Source organism: Eleutherodactylus coqui, chromosome 13, assembly GCF_035609145.1.
Source record: "Eleutherodactylus coqui strain aEleCoq1 chromosome 13, aEleCoq1.hap1, whole genome shotgun sequence".
NCBI lineage: Eukaryota > Metazoa > Chordata > Amphibia > Anura > Eleutherodactylidae > Eleutherodactylus > Eleutherodactylus coqui.
This window is the reverse complement of record NC_089849.1, coordinates 30,645,403-30,670,910: the sequence shown is the minus strand read 5'-3', so window position 1 is coordinate 30,670,910 and position 25,508 is coordinate 30,645,403. Positions and strand designations below refer to the sequence as shown.

General features: G+C 44.1%; 1 protein-coding gene across 4 annotated transcripts in view; it reads right to left on the bottom strand.

Annotated features, from left to right (window-relative positions):
• The window catches only part of FAM171A2 (family with sequence similarity 171 member A2), a 46,855-nt gene extending 23,390 nt beyond the window's left edge, over positions 1-23,465 (bottom strand). For 2 of the 4 annotated variants that reach the window (XM_066586170.1, XM_066586173.1), the window contains exons 1-2: positions 23,269-23,465; positions 242-481 (exon numbers count right to left, since the gene is read on the bottom strand). In XM_066586170.1, coding sequence (XP_066442267.1) covers positions 242-481; positions 23,269-23,392 — 364 coding nt within the window. In that variant the 5' untranslated portion in view covers positions 23,393-23,465. The remainder of the gene's footprint in view (positions 1-241; positions 482-23,268) is intronic. The other 2 variants (XM_066586172.1, XM_066586171.1) reach the window with 2 other exon arrangements.
• Between the last annotated feature and the right edge of the window lie 2,043 nt (positions 23,466-25,508).

Below are 25,508 nucleotides of genomic sequence, written 5' to 3'. Positions count from 1 at the left end.
AATTAAACCCAAGTTCATCCAGGAGTCTGGAGAAAGTTTTTAGAGAACTATAAGGGTCAGACTCATATATGGTATGTTATTTTAAAGGATGGCTTTATGAGCGGGGTTAAGAATGTAGGAGACCAACAAGAAATTCTCTGTCCTAGTGATCCAGTATGTTTCCCAAAGGACTTGCACTGGACCACATATCAGTAAACCCGACATAACACACAGATATACACATACATATGGCATGTCTCACAATCCTTACGTGGAAGTCTATCCACACGCCAGGGCACGGAGTTGGTCACGTAGCCTCTCTTGCTAGCAGTGACAAGAACCCAGGTCCCCAGTCTGTAGCTGATGCCCAGCACCGCCATGCCATCCTGATCGGTGACTCCAGAAGCCAGACCGCTCTGATTTCCAAATATCTCCACCACGGCTGAGGCCAGGGGCGACAGGTCTCCATTCTCGTATACTTGGACCTTTATGTTGACTTCTGCTAAGGACACAGATATGGGTTCAGTTAGGAACAGCAAGAAAACACAGTGATGTATATTACAAGATTTACATTAGGCTAAATTGTAAAATGAGAGATTAATAATGGAGGCAGAAAATAGTATCGGATGACAATTGGACATTTCTATCCTTTTTTTCAGGTAAAGCGAATGGTACGGTGTTAGTCGGTAGAGCAAAGTGTGATTGTTCTCAGTAAGAGAAACCAAGTCATCTTGTAGATTTGATACCTTTTAATGGCTAACAAAAATACATAATGTTAATGCGAGCTTTTGAACCTCTCAGGGTCCTTCCTCAGGCATAATGGAACAAATCTAAAGACGTATCTATATAAAAACATATACACATGGTCACAATGAATATTTACAATGGTGCAGGATTAAAGCCCAGAAGCAAGCACCATATATGTATTTGTGACACTTGGTCCTTATCGGGTTACAGGGTTTTCTAACAAAGCTTCTGTGTTTACTCGACTTTGCTGAGGATGAGGCGTTTTGACACATGACAATTGCGCAGGTGACATTTTGATACCACTGATGCCAGTTCTGCGGCCATTCATTAGCTGTATCAGTTACATGTCATTTCAGTGTTTGGTCACTGGATACTGGTGGAGGACCAGGAAAGCGTTGGCACCGGAGGGGTAGAGAATTTGCAAGGTATTACTCCTTTTTATTCTATACCACGATAAGTGGTTTATAAAAAAAATCATGGATTGGAAAACTCCTTCTGCCGAAGATAAGGATACAGTTGACTGTGCCCAGTTGGTTGTGTCTCGCGTTGACTTTAATGAAGTGTTAAAATAAGGGTGCAACAGCCTCTCTGCTACAAACAGGAAAAGAGGAACATATGTGGCCCCTGTATGGAGGTGCCAATAATATGCCATTGCTGAACAGCAATTTAGAAACCACATAGGAAAACCCTTCAGTCGGTTTCCTAGAAATGCCACTGCAAAATCTACCAACTTAGTCAACTCAGTTACTTCCCTCTCATGTTCCTCTAACCTTATCCATCTCTGTGGCACTGGGCACCTTATGGAGGGATTGACAGAGAATAATAGCTCTTTCCCTATTTACACTCTTACCAAAAGTAATTGGACCCCTGAGCAAGAATCAAAAGTAGTATTTATTTCCATATGTTAATACTTAGTGGGGCTCCTTTGGCCCTAATGACATTGTATACTTACTGTGGCATACTTTCTACTAATGTCTGATACACTTCAGATGGCATTTCCCTCCATTCATCCTTAAAATGTCTGACAAGTTCTCTCAAAGAAGATGAACATATATTTCCTGACCCAGCGTTCCAGTTCATTCCAAAGATGTTCAGTAGTGTTCAGGTTGGACTTTGTACAGACCAGTCCAATCATAGAACACCCATATTCTCAAACCAACGATAAATAACGTTGGATTTGTGACAAGGCATGTTGGCTTGTTGCAGAGGTGTAACCTGAAGCTCCTGGGCCCCAATGCAAAATCTGTAACAGAGCCCCCAACTATAATACTTTATTCAAAGTACTAGGCTCCCTATATGGAGAAGAGAGACCTTCTGGGCCCGGGTACAAACTTTAGTTACGTCCCTGTCTTGTTGGAAGTATGGCTGACCATTCCCAGAGTATTACCACATTGTCAGCAGCACATTATTGCCTAGAATGTCAGGGTCACCTCCCATGTTCATGCTTCTTGTCACTACAACCAACGGACCAAACCATGCCAAGTAAACATCCCCAGGACATAACGGATCCTCCGCCGAACTTAACTGATGGCACAACACACTCAGGCAACAGACGTTCCTCAGGTGCCTCCACACCAGGTACCTCCATGTGATGGAGCGTGATTCATCATTCCATAGAACGATCTTGCATTCCAATGACAATGGTTCTTGTACCATTCTAGTTAATGCATTGCGCTTTGAGAGAACTTGCCAGACGTTTGCAGGATGAATGGAAGGAAATACCAGCTGAAGTGTATCAGAGGTTAGTAGAAAGTATACCACAGGGAGTATCCAATGTCATCAGGGCCAAAGGAGCCCCAATACATATTAACATATAGAAATACATACTACTTTTTGATTCTTGCTCAGGTGTCGGATTTCTTTTGATATGATAGTCTACCACTATGCATATAACCTCTACTCTGCCCATTACCTTATTCCTTACCCTCCCAAATATAAAACTTGTGTGTCATTCTGCCTCACTGGGATTCCCTTTCCTATGCAATCCACCAGTTTCCAGACCTCTCCCTACAATTTTATGACCAAGCCTTCAACGTTCCACCTCAACTATTGTTCCAGTGTTGACTATCCATGCCTGATTGCCACTAGAAGGGAAGGAGCGCCAGTTAGCTGTTGGATTGGAGATTTTGCTGGAGTAATTTTCAGACGCCAAGTCACATTTGCAGACCCTCTGAAGTACCCAGTACATCCCCCACCCCTCCCCAAATGACCCCACTTTGAACCAACAAATGTTTGACATTCAGCCATGAAAAATTTGAACTTTCCCAATAATGCGTAGGTTTAGCCCCAAATGTTTCATTTTCACAAGGGAAAAGAAGATAGAAAGCACCCCACAGTTTACTACCCAATGACTCCCGAGTACAGAAATGCCCCATATGTGGACATAAATTGCTGTTTGGGCACATGGTAAGGGTCGAAAAGGGAAAAACACAGAATTTGTTGGAATCATTTTTGGACGCTTTGTCACATTTGCAGACCCCTGAGGTAGGCAGTACAGTGAGCCCCCCAAGCATGACCCCATTTTGGAAACCACCCCCCTCATGGTATTACTGAAGGTCAGAAGTGTCAAACTCATTCTCACTGAGGGCCACATCAGCATTATGGTTGCCTTTAAAGGGCCGTTGATATGGGCTCATTCTCACAGGCATACTTGCGCTCTGTGTCATGCGCATAACACGGACGGCTTAAACATCATTAATTTGCATTGGAGTATTCAGTCATACGTTTTTCACGCGTTTTTGTTTTTTAAAATATCTTTTTATTGGTATTTAGCTATAACATAACAGGAATAATAGAAATAAAGGTACATTACATTACAATATGGAAATTGTGTGAGCTTGTGCATTAACCTTTTTTGAAGGGGTTTTCCATGGAAATACTATTGATGACCCATCATCAGGATAGGTCATCAATAGTTGATCGGCCAGGGTCCACCGCTCGGCACCCCAACCAATCAACTGAGTGGGCACATGCTGTCAACACCGCAATAACACAGAGGTCGGAGCGGAAGCCTCTGCGCCGACCTCTGTGTAGTGGCCGGCGCTTGTAACTGCAGGCACGGCTCTCATTGAAATCAATAACGCCATTGATGGAAGAATCTTCGATTCTGCCCGTCATTCTGTTTCTACCCTATCCATATAGAGGAGGTATTTGATCTGTTGTATAATATCAGATATTGTTGGGACTTGTGGTTGTAGCCAATATTGTAATAAACAGTGTTTACTCACAAACAATATAATGTGTGACCGTCTTGTCATTTTTATTGTGGGTGGTGAAGAGTGTAATAAGTATGTTTGTGGAGACAGCGGTAAGACATTGTAGTGGCCCAGTACACCATCCTGGTCTCCTTCATAAATGTCATACATGTATGTCTTATGTTGATGCACTGTTGTAATTGCCAGTATGAGTGTTGCGCAGCTGCAGCGCTAGAAGGGTTAAATGTTTAATAAAATCCAAAGCCTGCATGTAAATGTATCATGTTTGTCATGTCGTATGAGAGAAGATGTAAATAGGAGTGATTGAGAGCGGGAAAGCAGTAGTGGTCTTCCATCTTGTCTGCTACCTGAGTTCCACCTAACACAGAACCACATGGAGGCACCTTTAGCCTTCTTGTGGTGAAGATGAAAGCGGTAGAGAGATTTCCTGTGCTGCTTGTGAGTGGATGTTAATGGAGTGAGCCCTCCAAGAGAGAGAGCATTTGTAAGTAACTACTTCTTCTCAAGGCCAGTGCAGAGGTACTAATTAATCCTCTAAAGTTTCCTACATGGCCATCCTGAGCCTGGATTACTACGTAGAGGTACACCCTTTAATTGTCACACCCACGCGTCTCCAAGGTGGGGTGGAGGTACTGCAAGAAAATAGTCTTTGGTCACACACGTGCGTCTTTGAGCCTATGAGAGCCGTGTGGAGGTACTACGTTGTGAAGTCATTTGCCTGCACTGTAAAGTCTTTAACTGAACTGCCTTGTATATTCTGTTCAAGATTTACAAGTAAAGTTTATGCCGGGCGCTAACCGTTCCTAAGGCCCCGTGGTACTGAAAGACTGTCTCTGTCTGCATTTATTCTCCACCGAAGGTCATACCGGTGTGTAGGAACGGTGGTGTCACCCGTGACAACTATAACCTCTGTTATCATGTGTGTGGGGTGTTTGAGGTGGACTGCAGTGATGCTCTGGCCTTGGCTGCATGTGTCCCTCCTGGGAAGGAGTCTGGTAAGTGCCGCCGTGACAAGACTTCACCCTCCCAGCTCCCCTCAGGTGCCCGGGATCTCCCTATGGGACACTGCAACATGTTACCATGTTCTATGTATTACTGTATTTGAGGCGTGTGAAAAAAATCTCAGCACAACCTACTTTGGTCTATATTACAGAACAAAATTGACCATTAAAGTCAATGGGATGGCGTAAATATGCAGTAAAGATGTATGATACATATGTGATAGACATGATAACACACATAATACGTCTAGTTTAGTACAAATCGATAGACATTTTACACTGACTAATCATCATGTCTATCACACATATGTATTCACTGTGTATTTATGCATGAAGGCAGGAGAAATCTGTGGGACCTTCTTGTGTATTTTTTGCGCATGTGAAAAACATAGTAAATATGTCCACAATACAAAAAATATGCCTTGAGTTTGACACATGCGTTAGGTATTCATAGGAAATAGTAGTTTTGTTTGGGACTTTTCTTTTATGTCCATCTATAATGTAGGAGCGTGCGCAAGCTGCGCAGAGTATAACAAGGCATCAATTTTGGGGGAAGGGTGAAAGAAAAAAAATCAATTCACTCATTGTTGTACGGCTTTCGTTTTTATGGCGTTCGCCATGCAGTATGAATGGCTACTGTTATTCTGCAGGTCAGTCCGATTACAGCGATACCAATTTCATATATGTTTTTTTATGTTTTACTACTTTTGCACAATAAAATTTTTCATCTCCATATTTCGAGAACCAGAACTTTATTTTTCTGTCTTCGGAGATTTCTGGGGATGGTTTTTTTGCACAAGGAGCTGCGGTCTTCTTTGGAACCATTTTGGGTAACTGATAACATTTTGGTTACTTTTTATTGCACTTTTTTGTCAGCAGAGGTCTACATAAAAAAAGCAACTGTGGCTTTTCGTCATACAGTTTATCGTGCGGCATAAAGGAACCTTATTTTGCGGGGCAGTAAAATTACAGTGATACTAACTTTACATAGTTTTTAAAATATATTTTACTACTTTTGCACATTTTTACTTGTTTGCATTATTTTTGAAATCAACAGATTTAAAGAGCGATCGCTTTTTAGTTTTTTTTCTCTGTCTAGGGAGCTCTATGAGGGCTTGTCTTTTGCAGCACAAGTTGCCCTTTTCATTAGTACCACTTTGGACTGCATACAACTTTTTGCCATCTTTTTATTTCACTTTTTTGTAGGCAAAGTGATCAAAATCAGAAATTCTTGATTTTTTTGTTTAACAGCACACACTGTGTGGAATCAATAGTCTAACTTTATAGTATAGGGTATTATGAACGTACCAATTTTGTAGGGGTTATTTTGGTTTGTGGTTTAGCCAGAATAGATTTTTAGTTGAAAAATGGCAATTTATTTACATTTTATGTGAATTTTTTTTCTGTGTGAAAATATTTTTACTACATCTCTTTGTCCCACAAGTGAACTTGAACATGCGGTTGTTTGATTGCATAGATAATACACTGCACTACTTATGTAGTACAATGTATTAGGTCTGTCTGTCATTTATCTTAATGACAGATGGGTCTATTAGTCCCTGCCTCCTGCATGGCTTCATTAATATGCTGCTGTCATGACAGAAGCAGAGGCTATTATTTGGGTTTTAACTGCCATGGCAACCAACGGCACCCTGCGATCATATGCGGGCAGCAGATTGGTTAAGGGAGCGGGATCCGATCCATCTAGATGCCACGGTCAACATTTACAGCAAAATCTAAGGTATTAAAGCAATCGGAGACCAATGCTATTGGTCTGTATAATGCCTAGGCTGTTAGAAACAGACTTGGCGTCCACCATAAAAAGTCTACTTGAGGTCAATAACGGTGTAAGATCACTCCATCAGCACAATGAGCAATCCTAAAAGAGGTAAGAAAGAACTCAAGGAGAACAGCAGAAGGCCTACAGAAGACTCTACAGACTACAAAACACTGTTCATGGGTCACTATTAGAAAAACATCGAAAAAGAATAATGCTCAAGGAAGAAGACTATGAAAGAAGTCATTGCTGTCCAAAAAAACCCCTAAAACACTGCAGCCTTCCTCAAGTTTGCCCAAGATCACCTGGATGCCCCACAACGCAATAAGATGAAGCAGAGGCGTAACTTGAAACTCCCGGGCCCCGATGCAAAACTTGTAACAGGGCCCCCAACTATAATGCTTTACTCATAGTACTGGGTTCCCTATATGGAGAAGAGAGGCCTTATGGGCCCCCTAAGGCTCCTGGGCCCGGGTGCAACCGCATCCCCTGCATCCTCTATAGTTACACCCCCGAGATGAAGTCAGGTGGAGTGAGCATCCCGATTTGGGGCTGCTTTGCTGCTTAGGGCCTGGACCCCTTACAATCATTGAGGGAACAATGAATTCCAGGGTCAATCAAAGCATTTTACAGAAGAATATAAGGGTAGCTGTCCATCAAGTTGACGACACATAGGATGATGCGACAAGACAAGGACCCAAAGCACACAAGGAAATCAATTAAAGAATGGTTAAAAAAAGACTTGTGTTTTGGAATGACTATGTCAGAATCCTGACCAGAACCCAATGAAGATGCTGTAACATGACCTGAAGAGGGCTGTGCACACAAGGCATCCCAGAAATATTGATAACCTGACACAAATTTTGCAGTGAGGAATGATCCAGAATTCCCGTTGTGCAAATCTTATTTTCAGCTACAGGAAATGCTTGGCAGAGATGATTGCTGCTAAAGGGAATATGATGATGGTGATTTATCCATTCAGTCGTTGCCGACTTTTGGTCACTTTGTGGATCAACGCACAGGGAATCTATGGGCTATTAGATGGAAGAGTTAATTTCTTTTTTTTCTACATTATGGATGACTATTCATTGGGTTTAACCCTTCCCAATTCACTGTCTGACGTCTGAAGACATTCTGATTGATGGCTGTACACAGCTCCGATGTCGGAAGACGTCCGGCAGGGTATTCTTACTGTATATTACTGGCTCTGTTGGCGGGGGCCTCTCCAGCATGTCCCATTCCACAGTACTGGCTCTAACCAGCAGATGGCGCCATTATATAATGGTAGAAAGAGAAAGCCCCCTAGGAAACCCTGAATCCAAAATTGGATTGCAAAGGGTTAATAAAAGGAATGAACAGTACAACTGTCTGTGTGTTAATAGACAGACTGTGTGTCTATAATTGTAACTCATAACAACCAGACCACATTATTCAGTGCAGAAATCCAGGTAATTCCAAAAGGTTCACTTATTTTCACCACGTGCATATTACAGTTGCAAGAGAAGGTAAGTCTGTCAACATCTCATTATGGCCACAGCACTTAATATCCCGCTATTACCCACATAATACAACACTGGTCAGTGTGAGGCCAATTAAACAATTGTTTCAGTAAACACAATTCGACAGAGGTGGCCGACCGCCTCATGTGACCTGGAAGGAGTGCGATTTCGTTCAGAGAACCTAAATAATTACTCAGAGCAGTCACCATGAAAAGTACCAAACTTAAAAGCTACAGAGGAGGAACTTCCGTAATTAGGCTGCATTTACCGTTTCCATTGTTTGGCTCTATCCTAGAAGCAAGTGCCAGATGCAGCCGCTTCAAAGTCCCCATTCAATATAGTGAAGTCTGTTCAGCTTCCAGCATTTCCCAGACACAATAACGCAGCATGCTGCACTATTTTTACTGGAATTTTATGTACAAAGCGACACCATAGACTCTAAAGAAAGTTTCTGGCGCAAATGTGAACATGCTCTTCAAGACCAGCTATTTCAAATGATCATATGTGCATAAAAATTGTATGAAACCTCCCCCTATTATTCCTATTACTCCATATAACCTTCACCAACATGTTCCATTACTCCATATAAAGAAATAGGAAAGGGGTGGAGCCAACCCGGCGTGTATGAGGATCTGGAGCCTGCTAGGATATCCGGGGACCAGAAGCCTCAAGAAGCTGAAGGGGAAAAAAAAAAGTGTAGATTTGTGTGAAAATTAATTTGTCTAGGAGGCGCTGCTGACCAGATAGAGCCACCAACTGGTGGACAAAATGGAGAAACAATGCTGGTGGCCTGGTGCCGCTTTCCAATAAATTTCAACAGGTTTGGGATAAAGTGCAAAGTGGTCTTCTCCTGGTCTTCCCAGGTAGGCTCGCAGCGCCTTCTGGCAATACCAGCACTTTTGGATTTATTTTCCAATCTCAAAAGAGTTATGTCTAACACAGCTTGACTAATGAAGGGGCCCACTCCGAAACGCGTATCTGCTGGTTTTAATTGACAGAATAAAAAGAGAAGTTGGATAAATCTTATTCCACTGCCTGTTGATATTACTCCATATAACCTCTCTATATCTTCCCCTATTACTCCATATAACCTCCCCTATATCTCCTCCTATTACCCCATATAACCTCCCCTATATCGCCTCCTATTACTCTATATAAGCTCCCTATATCTCCTCCTGTTACTCCATATAATCCTCTATAGCACCTCCTAATACTCCATATATCTCCCCAATATCTCCTTCTATTGCTCCTTATAAGCCCCTATATCTCCTCCTATTACCCATATAACCCCCCTATATCTCCTTTTATTACTCCATATAACCCCCTATATCTCCTCCTATTACTCCATATAACCTGCTTCTATATCTCTTCCTATTACTCCATATAACCCCCTTATATCTTCTCCTATTACTCCATATAACCCCCTATATCTCCTCCTATTACTCCATGTAACCTCCTATATCTACTCCTATTACTCCATATAACCTGCTCCTATATCTTCCTATTCCATATAACCTCCCCCTATTACTCCATATAACCCCCTATATCTCCCCCTATTACCCCATATAACCCCCTATTACCCCATATCTCCTCCTATTGCTCTATATACCTCCCCTATATCTCCTCCTATTACCCCATATAACCTCCCCTATATCTCCTCCTATTACTCCATATAACCCCCTATATCTCCCCCTATTACTCCATATAACCCCCTATATCTCCCCCTATTACCCCATATAACCCCTATATCCCCCCTATTACCCCATATCTCCTCCTATTGCTCCATATACCTCCCTTATATTTCCTCCTATTACTCCATATAACCTCCCCTATATCTCCTCCTATTACTCCATATAACCTCCCCTATATCTCCTCCTATTACCCCATATAACCTCCCCTATATCTCCTCCTATTACTCCATATAACCTCCCCTATATCTCCTCCTATTACTCCATATAACCTCCCCTATATCTCCTCCTATTACTCCATATAACCTCCCCTATATCTCCTCCTATTACCCCATATAACCTCCCCTATATCTCCTCCTATTACTCCATATAACCTCCCCTATATCTCCTCCTATTACCCCATATCTCCTCCTATTGCTCCATATACCTCCCTTATATCTCCTCCTATTACTCCATATAACCCCCTATATCTCCTCCTATTACCCCATATAACCCCCTATATCTCCTCCTATTACCCCATATAACCCCCTATATCTCCTCCTATTACCCCATATAACCCCTATACCTCCCCTATATCTCCTCCTATTACCCCATATAACCTCCCCTATATCTCCCCCTATTACCCCATATAACCCCTATATCCCCCCTATTACCCCATATCTCCTCCTATTGCTCCATATACCTCCCTTATATCTCCTCCTATTACTCCATACATTGATAAGAACACAATGGTATCTTTGTCATATTCTCACTCTTACAGCCCCGGGTTGTTGGGTATGGGTGGTGTGATGAGGTGACAGGTTTTGGGACAGTCTCCCAGTATTGAATGGTTGTGAATGGGATGGCAGACAGTTCCTGTTGTCCTGGTAACGACCTCATTCACATCCGCCAGACTCAGAAATGGATAAAGAAAGGAAGGAGGAGAAGTCTGGGAAGAACATTACAAAGAAGCAAGACTGCTAAACCAAAGCAGAACAGCTGACACAGATGCCCGGACAGGGGGGCTGCGCAAGGACTAAGGAGTGTTTACAGCATACACACTATAGCAGAAGGGACAGAACTTTATTCTGTGGGTCAGTAAGATTACAACAATACCAAATTTAGATAGTTTTGTATTTTTTGATGCCGCCGTCTTCTACCAGCTTTAACTTTATTTTTCTGTCATCATAGTTGTGTGAAAGTTCGTTTTTTGCGGGACGTTCTGTAGTTTCTATTGGTACCATTTTTAAGTACGTAACTTTTTGATCATTTTTTATTACATTTTTTCATGAAGACGGGGTGACAAAAAAAAATAAAAAAATCTCAGTTCTGGTGTTATGTTTTTTTTTTCTAGAAGACATTCACCCTGCGGGATAAAAAATGCGTTACTTTTATAGATCCAACTTTTACCAAATATATAAAACACATTTTTTTTAAATTGTGAATATGGGAAGAGGGTATTTTTTTAAACTTTTTTAAATACTTTTTTTCTAATTAACTTTTTTCCCCGATTTTTTTTTGTTTTTAGTCCTCATAGGGGACTTGATCTTGCCATCATTAGATTGCTTCTAGGGTATAATGCAATACCATAATATTGCATTATACTGCACCCTGACAGTTGTGGCTTGATACTTAAATCGGCCAAGGTAGCCCTGGGAGCCTTCAGTAAGCTGTAGGTTGCCATGTTATCATGGGTGGGCCTTTCGGGACCCTAAAATACTGATCAGGGCATTTAAGTGCTGCTGTCAGAACTGATAGTGGCGTTTAAAGGGTTAACAATTGCGATTCATTGTGACTGTTGTAGAAGGGTGTCAGCTGTCAAAGACAGCTGGCATCCGCATTGTATGGGGTGGAATCGATACAAACCCTGAACCCCTAGGACGTAATTATATGCCCTGTGACATTAAGGGGTTTTGCCACCATGCGTGAGTAAGGGCTGGAGCAAGGCCTGCAGGACTGTAGTCGGAGGCCCAGGCAGGACAGGGTTACCAGCAGTGGGTGGGCGGGTGGGTGGGGGGGGGGGGGGTCCTTGGAGTTGGTAACAAAATTGGTTGGAGGGAGAAGGCAGGGGGTGGAGAGCCACCTTCCCCGTATGTTATTCTTGGTTGGTCTTGGGTCTGTCACCTCTTGGCTCTGACAGGGGGGTAATCCCTGTAGAGATGGTGGTGTGTCTAAGCCTTGTAAAGGCCTGTTGGGTCTCCAAGGTGGTTGGGAGTACTTGGAGGCAATTGGTATATACTTCATGGAAATTGGTGAGGTGACAGATATATGGGGCTCCAAGGACCTCCCCTTGTGTTGGTTGGTTTTATTTGGGTTAATTATGTTAACGGCTGCTGTGGCCAAATTATCCAAAACCAGAAGTGTGGCGTCTTCTATCAGGTGTTACATGGTATGGTCTAGTAATAGATAAAGCTACAGCCGGGAGCCACTCTGTTATATTGTTAACATCGTTCTGCAGACTTAAATGCCACTGTCAAAATTGACACATTGGCATTTAAAGGGTTAATAGCCCAGATCAGCTGTGCAGCTGATTGTAGCAATTGCTGCCGGGTGTCAGCTGTAATAAACAGCCGACACCTGCGCTGTATGAACAGAGGTCGCTTAAAAACCGATCATACCAGATAAGAAACGGCTTCAAACTGAAGTGAACTAATCCATTTTTCAAAATACTGGATCGGTTTGCATCGGTCAGACATCTGATTTTTTTTTTATAGAAAACAGAAAAAAATCTAATCTGATGAAGGATAAAAGAAAACAAATGTGGAGACTGCCTAGGCCTCCCCCTCACACAGGCGTTTGCAGAAAGGCAGCGTTTTTCAATGCTACGTTTACTGGAGATTCGTCCCGTTTCAGCAGCGCTGGCATGCATTCTGCCGGCATTTTGAGCACAGCTGAAAATGCAGCCAAAGATGCTAAAAAAAAAAAAAGTATCTCACCGTGCAGGTGCCGTCCAGGTCCCAGCCGCTGATCTCTGGTGCTGCTCCAGGCTTCCCCGGCACTGACAGGTCATCTATTGCTGTAAGCGAGGTTTGAGAGCCCGGCTTCTAGCAAGAGATCACTGTGATTGGTTCTCGGCGCTAGCTCAGCCAATCAGAGCCGACAAGCTCCATTTGGCTGAGCCGGTCAATAAATGGCTGTGATTGGCCATCGAGCCAGTGCCGAGAACCAATCAAAGCAATCCATTGCTGGAGGCGGGGTTCTCAAACCTCGCTTACAGCAATAGAGGATTGTCAGTGCAGGGGAAGTCTGGAGCAGCACCAGAGAGCAGCGGCAGGGACCCGGACGCATATTAACATCTTCTTGCCCACTTCTGCAATAATCAGCAATTCCAGCAACCTGATTGGTTGGTTGTTTGGGTTGGCTGATTCACAATTCCAGCAACCTGATTGGTTGTTTTCATAGTTTCAGCAACCTGATTGGTTGTTTGGGTTGGCTAATTCACAATTCCAGCAACCTGATTGGTGATTAGGGCAGAAGTGGGGAAGATGATGTCAATATGCAACCCGGACAGCACCTGCAAGGTAAGTATTGCTTTTTTCCCCCATCTAGTGTAGCTGGGGCTGATTTTTGGGCTAGGGCTTTCCCCCCGAAAATCGGTGTTCGGTTAACGCTGCCAAAAACGCGGCACCAAGTTCTGCTGTGTTTTCAGCGTCGCTGAAACCATTTCCCATTCATTTCAATGGGCGACGCTGAAAAAGGCCAAAGATAGGACATGCACCGCTTTTAAAGTGCAGCATTGAAGATGCAGCGTTTTGACGCTTGTGTGAGCAGCCCCATTGAAATGAATGGGAGCGTTGTACAGCGTTTAGCGCTGTGCTGAAAAGGCAACGCTAAACGCTGTAAAAATAACATCTGCGTGAGGGAGGCCTAATGAGAACATACAACCTCCATGTAGATGTTGTCCATAGGCGGACATGAACCTAGAACCCCAGTGTTAAAAGGCAACCGTAGAGTCAATCATCTTTTTCTCCTTCTGCTGCTTCACTTTCTTCCTCTCCCTCCTTTCTGGAAGAGGAGGAAGGAAAAGAAGAAAAAAAAATCACGGTGGCTTAGTCATTACCACTGTTGCCTTGCTGCGTTGGGGTCCAAGGTTCAAGTTAGACCAAAAACAACGTCTGCATGAACTTTGCATTTTCTTTGTGTTTCTTGTTCTTCTCCTACTCTATAGAAGGAAGAAAGAAAGAAAGAAGAAGAAGTATGGTAATTTAGCTGCTCAGTGCTGAAGTCATACATTCAAATCTGACCTAGGATAAAGTCTGTATGAAGTTTTTCAAAGTTGATTTGAACTTAAGGCCCCAATACTGCATGGCAACAGTGCTAAGCACTGATTGTCAGTTGTGGCGGATCAAGATGGGTAATGTCGTGGTATCAGCCCCAGCCCATGTGATCCACATGCCATATCGTATTCAGTGTCATTTCAGCATTGGATGCCCACATGAGCGCTTCTCTGTTGGTGTGTGGATGGATTGGTCGGCTGGAAGGTGTGTCCTAGCCGGCAAATCAGCACTTGCCTGTACACATTTATTCTGGCTCCTCCTCATTGAGGACGACGGTTATACTTCTCTGAAGATGTTTCTGGCCTAGTCAGTGGCTCCTGTCCTGTTCCTACTGTCAGATAAGTCTGTTTTGGGTTTAGGATATTTGGGGTGTTTTAACATCTTTCTCCTGACTTAATGCTATTACTGCATTAGTATTTCATCTAGTTCATTGTATGTTGTTTAACATCTATATGACACGTATTATTTATTGTAGCAATTGTCGCTGTTTTCATCTAGGAAGAGTCGGGGTTGCCCCAGTTCCTGGTGTGGGGTCACCCGCATCAGGCTGAGTGCTCCACTTCTACGTAGGGAGTCATCATATTAGTAGGTTAGGATCAGATTTCACTTTCCCCCACTTTTTCATTCTGTTATAAATATTCTGTGTTCTCCGCGTTAGTATATTGTATGTATATCTGTGCTTTTAGGACCACAGTGGCGTCTGATCCGAACTACCGGTAGGTGTTTTGTGTCCAGCTCAGACGTAACAACAAAGAACCATACATACGTTCTAAGCAAAAATTTTAAGGGAATCCCTTGGTCCCACCCCCGCTCAACATTGGCCATAGCACAATCTCAGATTTGTTTGACGTACCCCCTAGTGATCAGCCTATTGTGTGCCCTAAGGACATAGCAATTTTATTGTTGCATTGCAAGACACATAATAGGTTTTTTTTTTTATTGCTTTGGGTTTACTTTTTATGTCATTCACCATTTGGTAAAAATAACATGTGTTGCAGTAATTGTGCTGATCCAGATTATCAAGTTGGTCTAATTATAGAGATTTTACTATTTTTTACTACATTAGGACAATAAAAACATGTTTTTCATTTAAAAAAAAACAAAACACAAAAACTATCGAATCTGCATTATTGCAAAGCATTTTTATTTTTCCGGCAATGAGCTATTTGAGGGTTTGTTTCTTACAGAAAAAGTTGCAGTTTTTATTGGTACAATTTTGGGGTGACTTGTAACTTTTGGATTGATTTTTATTGCATTTTTTGGGGGAAGTGAACAAAAAAAGTGATCCTGGCATTACTTTTTAAAATTATTTTTACGACGTTTACTCGTGCGATAAATAAAATATTTCCAGTGATTGGGTTATTACGAACGCAGTAATACCTCATTTGTGCTGATTTTTGAAACATTTTTTTGGCATTTTATTCATTTAAAACAAGATTTTTGTGGGGAAAAAAAAATCAGCGTTTTGTTTTAGACTTGATTAAAAAAAATAATATAACTTTTTTTTTTACACTACTTCTTAGTGCCTCCAGGAGACTTGAAGATGTGATTCTTCACTCGCTAAGATAATACACTGCATTACTTATGTGGTGCATTCTACTAGGTCTATGACAGCAGCCTATTAGACTCTGCAGGAGGCAGGGAGCCCATCGGAAACTTGCAAATCGCACTACGGGTAGCTGATGGGTGGCAGAAGCAGCCCCTCCCAATGTAATCTACTTCCATGTTGCAGTTGCTATTGAGTGTGCCATGCAAGGGGTAAAACTGCCACAATGTGAAGTTTCTCAATTTCTGGCTGTTAAAGCAAGATCCTGGCTGTCAGTAGTCAACCAAGCCACCCGCCTTACAAATATATATGTGCAGGTGTAAAGCCCATTAGTCAGATCAGTAAAAACACATATTGCGGTCATTAAGGGGTTAATTGAAAATAGAAAGGTCTCTCCAATGCACAACTGAAGATGTAAGAGTAAAGCCTGGAAAGCTATACGGACCTCCCTAGCAGTCCTGTGGATAGAGCCAATACTATGTAAAAAAGGAGACAACAAAAGCAGGAAAGGACATAAAAAGGATTAGGAAGTGAGATGGCAGGAGATAAATATGATGAGTAATTAGCTGGTGGCCTGGGAGACGGCCAGAACCCCCCGTCACAATAATATATACTTGTGTGTAGAAGAGGAAATCTAACAGAAATAATAGGAGGTGTCTCGTAGACAGAAAACAGCACGGCGGGAAGCAGATCCCCAGCCACCAACTAAGACAAAGCCAAGGCCCCGGGAGACGCCATGCAACACATGGAGAAAATAGAACACCTGCAGTCACATGAATGTATCAGGACTGCCGCAGGCCAAACCAGCAGGACCCTAGTTCTTAGCCAAGAGGCCAGTTTACACCGAATGGTCACTTTCTTAGAGACCCCCATCTAGTAGGGCATTGGCCGTTCTTTGGCCTTCACAATGGCAGCATGGTGCAGATCCCACTGGGTGATGAAATCGTTTTGTGAATATCGGCACCTGTGGACATGAAGCAGTCTGTGCTCACTGCATACAGATCATAGTTGTGATGCTTTGATCAGCCACCAGTAGATGTCTCGGAGTTTCCTATACAAGGCAAGATATAATGACTTCCCTGAGACTGAAGAGTAGAAGTGGATGCTGGTTCGAGAGGACATCCGTACCCAGAGATCAGGTTGGCGGAACCGCACCACAGACTCATGGAGAGACCATATTAGCCAGAAGGACCACCACATGAATTTCTCCTCCTGGCTAATGAAGTCACTCATTGTGCTTGATGAAGGACAAATTGACCGAAACATAGCTACAGTAAGGCTACATTCACACGAGCGAGCGTGATATTGGGTGGAGAAACCCGTCCCAATATTGCACATTTTACCCGTGGATGTGAGGAGTTTTCATGCAAGAACGCCTCGCATCACTTCTGTGAAATTGCAATCCTCTGGTGCTTGTTTCACGTGTGTCGCGGGATCGGCATGTGATGTGTGTGACTGTCCCATTGAAAAAAATGGGTGATGCGTTCCGAGGGACACGAAAAAGATACAACATGCAGCATGCGGAAAAATCTGTGAATGACTGCATTCAAAAGGAAAGAGTTAATATTCGCGCAAGTTTTGTGCGTCTCGCAAAGAGTGAGATTTGTGCTCGTGTGAATGGTACTTACTCTGCGTTGAAGCCCTGATATAAAAAAAAGATGTATTTTAAGTGCATACCAAGTCGGTGGTGCAGTCCCTGCAATCTATTCTATGTTTATGTGAGGTTTCTGACCTGAGCTCACACACAGCACTCCTTAAAGGGGTTGTCTAGTTGTTAACTATTGATGGTGTATCCTCAGGATAAGCAGTCAATAGTAGAGCGGCAGGAGTCCATCACCCAGGATCCCGATCGATCAGCTATTCTCTGGTCTGATACAATTGTGAGTGGAGCCAATTTCTGCAGGAAGCGGACAGTTCCGTTCTCTTAGCAGTGGCCAGGCTTGGTATGTGCAGGTAAAGTTCCCATTAAAATGAATCAGAGTTTGACCTGCAATACCACACCTGTCCAATGCAGTGGAAATGGAGCTGTCTGCTTTCTGAAGAAATCAGCTCAGTGCACAAGCACACTGGCTCAGAGAACAGCGATTGTAAGGTTGATATAAGTCATACAATATCAGAAATAAAGGACAATTTAACATGGAAAAAAGTGACCCCTTAAAAGGAGGCTCTAGTACCCTGTTGTACCGCCTCTCGCTTGGATACAAGATGTGATACGGGCAGGCATGGAGGCTCTAGTACCCTGTTGTACCACCTCTAGCTTGGATGCAAGATGTGATACGGGCAGTCATGGAAGCTCGAGTACCCTGTTGTACCGTCTCTAGCTTGGATAAAAGATGTGATACGGACAGTCATGGAAGCTCGAGTACTTTGTTGTACCGCCTCTAGCTTGGATACAAAATGTGATACGAGCGGGCATGGAGGCTCTAATACTCTGTTGGGCCTCATCTAGTTTGGATACGAGATGTGATACAGGTGGGCATGGAGGCTCTAGTACCCAGTAGGGTCACCTCTAGCTTGGATGCAAGATGTGAAACGGACTTGCATGGAGGCTCTAGTACCCTGTTGTACTGCCTCTAGTTTGGATACAAGATGTGATATGGGTCGGCGTAGAGGCATACAGGTTATGTATGGTATCCTGCAGCATATCGCTCTACATTTGCTGTAACTGAGCCTCTAGATTGTGCAAACTTGTAGGTGGTCGAAGTTGTCATCTCAGATGGTCCCCATACATGTTCTATTGGTGATAGATCTGATGACCGGGCAGCCGTGGAAGTGTGACAGTGATGTAGAGGCATTCATGTGACCCCCTTGTGTGTGCGGCCGAGCGGAAATGCATCTTGGAAGCCGCCATGAGAGAAACACATGTGGCTGCAGGATGTCCTGATATCGCTGAGTTGTCATTGCCCCTCGTACCACTACTAGGGGTGATGACTGCCGTATGCGATGACCCTCCCCCAGACCATCACACCAGCAAAGGCAGGATTGAGGCACTCACCCCTAGGTCTTCAGACACGAACATAGCCATCCATTAGGGCCCAAACTAAACCTGGATTTTGTACTGAAGACAGCCCGGTTCCACTCCGGTAAAAAGAATCATCTAATGGTCCGACACACACAAGCAGCTCCAACTGTTTTGTTATCCACCTTCCGGAGACAAGTGGTGCCATCGTTACACCCCTGTGTCTGTCGGAACCATTTCCAGGTGCTTGGCTGAAGGATGTTTGGTCTCATTGCACCTATTACATGTGCTGCTTTTGACACCAACTGTTACCTCTGTATGCAGTCGTGTAGTGAACTGAACGCTGCGTAGTGGAACCGGGTTGTCATGTGCAATGAGTCCTGGCTTAGTTTGGCCCTGACGACGGCAGTGTTCGTGTTTGGAGACCTCGGGGTGAGCACCTCAATCTCGCCTTTGCTGTGGAGCGGCACACTGCCCCCACTGCTGGTGTGATGGTCCGTGGGAGTCATCGCATACGACAGTCAATCACCCCTACGAGGGGCAATGACAGATCAGCGATATGTTCAGGACATCCTGTAGCCACATGTGTTCCTGTCATGGTGGCTTCCAAGAAGCAGCAGGATAATGCTCGGCCGTACACACAAGGGGGTCACAGGAAGCCCCCACAACATTGTCACACCTCTGCGGCTGCCCGGTTGTCAGATTTATAGCCAATAGAACATGTATGGGACCATCTGGGATACCATCTTGACTGCCTAAAATCTAGAGACACAGTTACTGCAAATGTGGAACATATGCCACAGGATACCATATGGAACCTGTATGGCCTCCATACCTGCATCAAAACTTGTATCCAAGCTAAAGGCGGCCCATCAGGGTACTAGAGCCTCCATGCCTGCCCGGATCACAGCTTGTATCCAAGCTAGAGGCAACGTAACAGGGTACTAGAGCCATCATTCCTGCCTGTACCACATCTTGTATCCAGGCTAGAGGTGGTACAACAGGGTACTAGAACCTCCATGCCCACCCAGATCACATATCTTGTATCCAGGCTAGAGGTGGTACAGCAGGGTACTAGAGCCTCCCTTCTAGGGGTCAGTTTTCCACAATAAATGATCCTTTTGCTCTGATATTGTAATCACTTACTTATATCAACATTACAATCAGAGAGAAAGTTTCATCCCATCCGACAACTTCTGGGGAGGGATTTCTTTTTTACGATGGGTGTATATATACATATATATATTTTTTTATAAGCCAGATTCGGTACAGTTCTTCCGACTCCACCAAAATAGGACTGACTCTACAAACCAGCTAAGAGCCCATTCACATAGGCATATTAACCATCCTTGTGCTGTCATTGTATTTCACGGACACCATACAGACCCATTACAGCCAATTATGCTCTTCACACAGGCAGATTTTCACATGGATCGAGTGTCCGTGTGAGAAAAAAAAATACATGTCCTATTCTGGTCTGTATCATGATGAGAACAACATATTCAATCTCCACAGGCCACAAGGATCGGACAGCACAGGGATGGGGGGTCTGTGTACTGTCCTTTTCAAGTTGCGCCCAAGAATCTAAGGCACTATTTGCGTACACCCATGTGAATGGGCCCTAACTTGGGCACTACGTAGCAAGCTCCATGCCAGTATACATGATTTATTAAGATGCCTCAATGGCTATTTACAAAAAAGGTGAGCTTCACATTTGCCTGGAGCTCCCCTTTAGGTAAAAGTCACAACGGGAATACTATTGGCTTTTCAACTAAAAAATTCGGGTACGTCCTCACGGGATGTTTTTTCTGCATGTGGATTTCATCTCACTCATTGGAAGAGGAACAATTTGTGGGGAAATCCGCAGCATAAATGGACATATTGCAGGTGTAAAATCTGATTTGCAGGTCAACTTACGTTGTGGATTTTCACCCGTAGTGTATGGATGAGATTTCTTTAAATGTCACCCACTTTGCTGGTACTGTAATAGTCTGCAGATTCTTTTGCACATCAATCCATGGCGGAAAATGAGTCATGTAGGTACGTGTGAACATACCCTTATATGGCTTATGGAGGCTTTGTTATCATTGCCGAGTCTGAGTCTACAGCGGCCTCATAGCCATCTGGAGAACGTTTGAAAGGTAGGAGTGGACAACAACTCAAAAAACAGGTGCATAGGTTACCTGGCTTCAAGGTGCCCCCTACTACTAAAGACCATGCCTTATGCATGATAATAAGGCCCAGACAGTGCGCTGAGGTGGCTGCACATTAGCGTAATAAGGGCTTTTTAGATAGGACGATTATCTGGCACGACGGTTCAATTGCCCAATAATTGGCCCTTCTGTATGAGCAAATTCTTGTTTGTTGGTCAATTGGCTCATTTATAGGAGCATAACATTGCTAAGTGGTCCCTGTGTACAGAGAAACCAATGATGGGGCTCTTTCACACGAGCATATGCGTTTTTACAGTTTATCGACGACACCGTAAAATCGTGTGAAAGCACGTTTTTTTCCTGCCAGGGTAATTAGTATTTTCTCGCCCATTCATACGACCATTAAGTGTGGTTTTTAGTGAAAAAATATGTTGCACCCCCGGAAAACCCTCGCTCGACTTTATTCTGCCGAATGACTTCTAATGCGTACATAGAGGCACCTGTAAGCTTTTCGCAGCCTCCCCCTTCCTTTTTTATCCTGCTCCCATAGGAGTCTATGAGACCCGCCGGTATGTATTGGCCAAAACATAGCTCCAGAACTATCTTTTTGCCCAATGTATATGTGTCGGCGCGTATTTCAGTCACATGTGTTCCTTTTTTTCAGGGGTCGCCATTTTTACGCGCCGTATATTCGCCCATGTGAACTGATGCCTTGGAAACCAATGCCACAAATGGTCGCGTATATCGGTCGCCCGTAAAAACGCCCCATTTATGCACTCGTGTGAAAGAGCCTATATAAATGCATGGGAATGGACAATCGCATTAATGATCATTCAATACCTCTATGGGAATGAACGACCATATTAACAATCGCTGGCCCCCATACAGGCCAGCCTCTGCCGTCAGTGAACGAGCGCCGATCAACATGCTGTACCAATTGGTACTTGTTACAATGGGCTCCTTATCGGCCCATGTAAAGGGACTCTTGGCGCTCACTCAACGAGCAAATGTCACCTCCTTATTCCGCGATTCTAAAAGTGCATCGATTTTTATTGGACCACTCACATGTGCGTTTTATTTATTACACGCGTGAAAAATGCAGCATGTCCTATTTTGGTGCAAAATACACCCATTCGGGCCATAGGGGTTTAGAATCCGCATGTTACATGCGTATTTAGCTGTGCACGTGAAAAACATATGCAGCCGCCATACACCAGTGTGAGCGAGCCCTTATCCTCACACTGTAAGGGATTCATCTTCATGCATACTATTAAATACTCACTTGCGAGAGAGTGAATCTAGTGCATAGCAACCACTGAGCTCCCCGCGTTCATTATCACTGGAGCGATATAAGCCGCATCCTGATTGGTTGCTATGATGCCTAGCAGATTTCCCCCATCGCACCCTACATTTACAATGTGCATTCTTTTGTTATATCATTATATACCCAATTCCTGCGAACAACTAAAATGGTGACCACCCAAAATTTCCAACGGGCACAGATGCCCCTTGAAAGAGAATTGCAAACAGACAGTCATCCGCCAGGAAGACAGCTGGGAACCGAGACAGCTGATATTGGGAGTTACTAGAAATAGAGAGACTGCTAATATACACTTTTCCCTGGAGAATCACAGTCACCAACATTCCCCAAACATGTGAGTATGCCAGGGAGGGGGTCTCGCCACCTCCTTCATAGACCTTACAGAATAGGGCATTAACCCCTCAGCTACCTTCAGAATGAATTACCTCAACTACATGTCGCTAAGGCGTGAGTCACTATGCAAAAAGGTAGCAATGATTCACAAAATGTTGCCCTTTATATGCCCACCAAATGCAAGCAGCAGCAGCATCCTCTATCACAATGTAACTATTTTCTCTACATAATGACACAATGTATCACATACTGTATCTCCAGCCTACAATGTATCATCAGTCATTAAAAACAAACAATCCTCCTCCCACCAGTTTCTACACCCCAAATCTATCCCCACCCATTACATCACACATCACCATTACCCCAGAGACTGAAACCCCCTCCCCTAATGTGTTACTCCAGTATCCCACCGCGACTCCAGCCTCATCCACATGACATATTATATCCGACAGTGACTGCACCCCCAGAAAATGAATGAAGCCTTCCTGAAATCAGCATCCCCAGAATAGGGTCACCCTAATTTATCTGGTCGGAGCCAATCAAAAACCAGGAGCCGTCTCTCCCTATCACAGACCAGAACCACCCTCTCCAATCAAAGATCAGGCTCCCTGAATTCTCAAATGCCCTCACCCCACAAATGTTAACAATAGAGCTTGCAAACCATCACCCCCCAATTCCACCAGGCATCATTCATGCAGCATGCCATCACCAAATGCATTGCTAGCAAAGCTTCATGCAACCTCCTCTGACCCTGCTACCACCCATTTCATTGTCTTCCCATCCTGCAGACTTACCCTGAGGCATTGGGGGCTCCACCAGTGATTTTGCATGGCAGCCTATGCAGTAGATCACCATCAGGCTCAACCAAGGATTCCTGAGCCCCCCAGAAGGCATCCCTAAATCCACGGCTCGCCCCATGCCTCCCACTCATCACCCCTCCATTCTTCCTTCTCCTCTACATACACAGACAGCTTATGATTCCTGCTTCTCCCTCCCTCTGTCTTTCTGTCTCTCCTGTGCCACACCTCCCCCTTTTTTTTTCCACTGGAAAACTAGCGCCATCTGCAGGCCAGATGTTGAGTTACATGGACAAACTCATTGAGGTGAGAATAATGCTTCACTGGCAAAACCTCATAGATACAAGGGGCTTACTCACCGCCAATGATGATTGTGCCCCCTCCCTTGCCACATTGGCTCTTGGCCTATTATCTGCAAAAACCTCATGCTTCTCCTGTACAGGGAACTTGATTTTCAAATCTAGAAAAAAAACTCATCCAGGTATGAAATACAACAGTAAAGAAACATAAAGAGCAGCAAGCATGTGGAAAATATTCCTACAGGGATGATGAAAAAGATGCACTCACAAGTGTCTATGTGACAAACCAATTACACTCATTGACAAAAAGAAATTAATGCGCCAAGAAGGAGTTGTCAAAATCCAATGAAACTTTCTATGTGTGAATGTAATAATGATGGGAACGCTATCTTCTCCTTAGGGAAAGAGCCTAGAAGGTGAGTGAGGAGACTTATATGGCCATTCATGCTCCCCTGGGTAATATGCAAATAAGGGAGATGGAACAATATCTCTGCAGCACCACCTATTGGAAGGCAGCATCCCTGCAAGTCAATGTTAGACTCTTTATACAAGCTTTACAATGACTGGGAATTGAAAGCCAAGCCAGAATCCATACACAGACAGCTGTTTCGGGGTATTTGCCCCTCATCCGTGTGTAGTAGGTTTCTGGCTTGACTGGTGAGAGGCCTGTGACATGGGTCAGGAATAGAGATGAGCAGGCATACTCGTCCGAGCTTGATGCTCGCTCGAGTATTAGGGTACTCGAGATGCTCGTTACTCGAGACGAGCACCACGCAGTACTCGAGTCCATTCCATTTAATTCCCTGCATGTTTAGCGCCATTTTTTGGCCAATAGACATGCAGGGAAGGCATTACCACTTCCTCCTGTGACGTTCCAGCCCTATCCCACCCGCCTGCAGTGAGTGGCTGGTGAGATCAAGTAACCGCCAAGTATTTAAAGCGGTCCCGCCAGCGGCTCACCTCAGACACACGCTGGCAGAGATTAGGGAGGGTGCTGCTGGTGCTATAGTGAGAGTCTTGGCGTCCTCAAGAACCCCAACGGTCCTTCTTAGGGCCACATCTGACCATGTGCATTACTGTTGTGGCTCTTGGGAGCAGTTTTGCACAATTTTTTTTTTCACCTCGGGCTGTGCAGGCTATAGCGTTCTAAGTCTGCAGTCAATTATACAGAGTATAGGGGCAGTACTGGTGAGGCAGGGACAGTGGTAGTGTACAATCCTGTCTACAAGAACCCCAATGGTCCTTCTTGGGGCTACCTGTGACAGTGTGCATTTTACTGCGTGGCTGCTGGGAGTTGTACTGCTTCACTATTACGCAGCCACGCCTTTCTGCAGCCTTGCGTATAATTTTTTTTCTGACTGCAGTTTGCGTTACATAACCGCTGTCAGCCTTCAACTGGACGCAAATATTTCCATAATTTTTTACACCGCTCTGTGTGTGTCGTCGACTGCACGCACAACGTGCGGCGACAGCCCCTGATACAGGGAAAGTCATATACACGCTATATAGCCTGTATTCTTTTTCAAAATTTTTTTTTTAAAAAGCTCCTTCTTAGGGCTACCTGTGACCGTGTGCATTTTACTGCCTGGCTTCTGGGAGTTGTAGTGCCTCACTATTACCCAGCCAGGCCTTTCTGCAACCTTGCATATAATTTTTTTCTGACTGCAGTTTGCGTTACATTACCGCTGTCAGCCTCCAAGTGGAAGCCAATATTTCCATAATTTTTTACACTGATGCCCAACCTTTGGAAAGTTCCCGGGGTCCGGGTGATGAGGCTGGGGACTTCCGGCAACTGTCTCAAGAGCTTTCAGTGGGTGAGGAGGATGATGATGATGATGAGACACAGCTGTCTATCTGTGAGGTAGTAGTAAGGGCAGTAAGTCCGAGGGAGGAGCGCACAGAGGATTCGGAGGAAGAGCCGCTGGACGATGAGGTGAC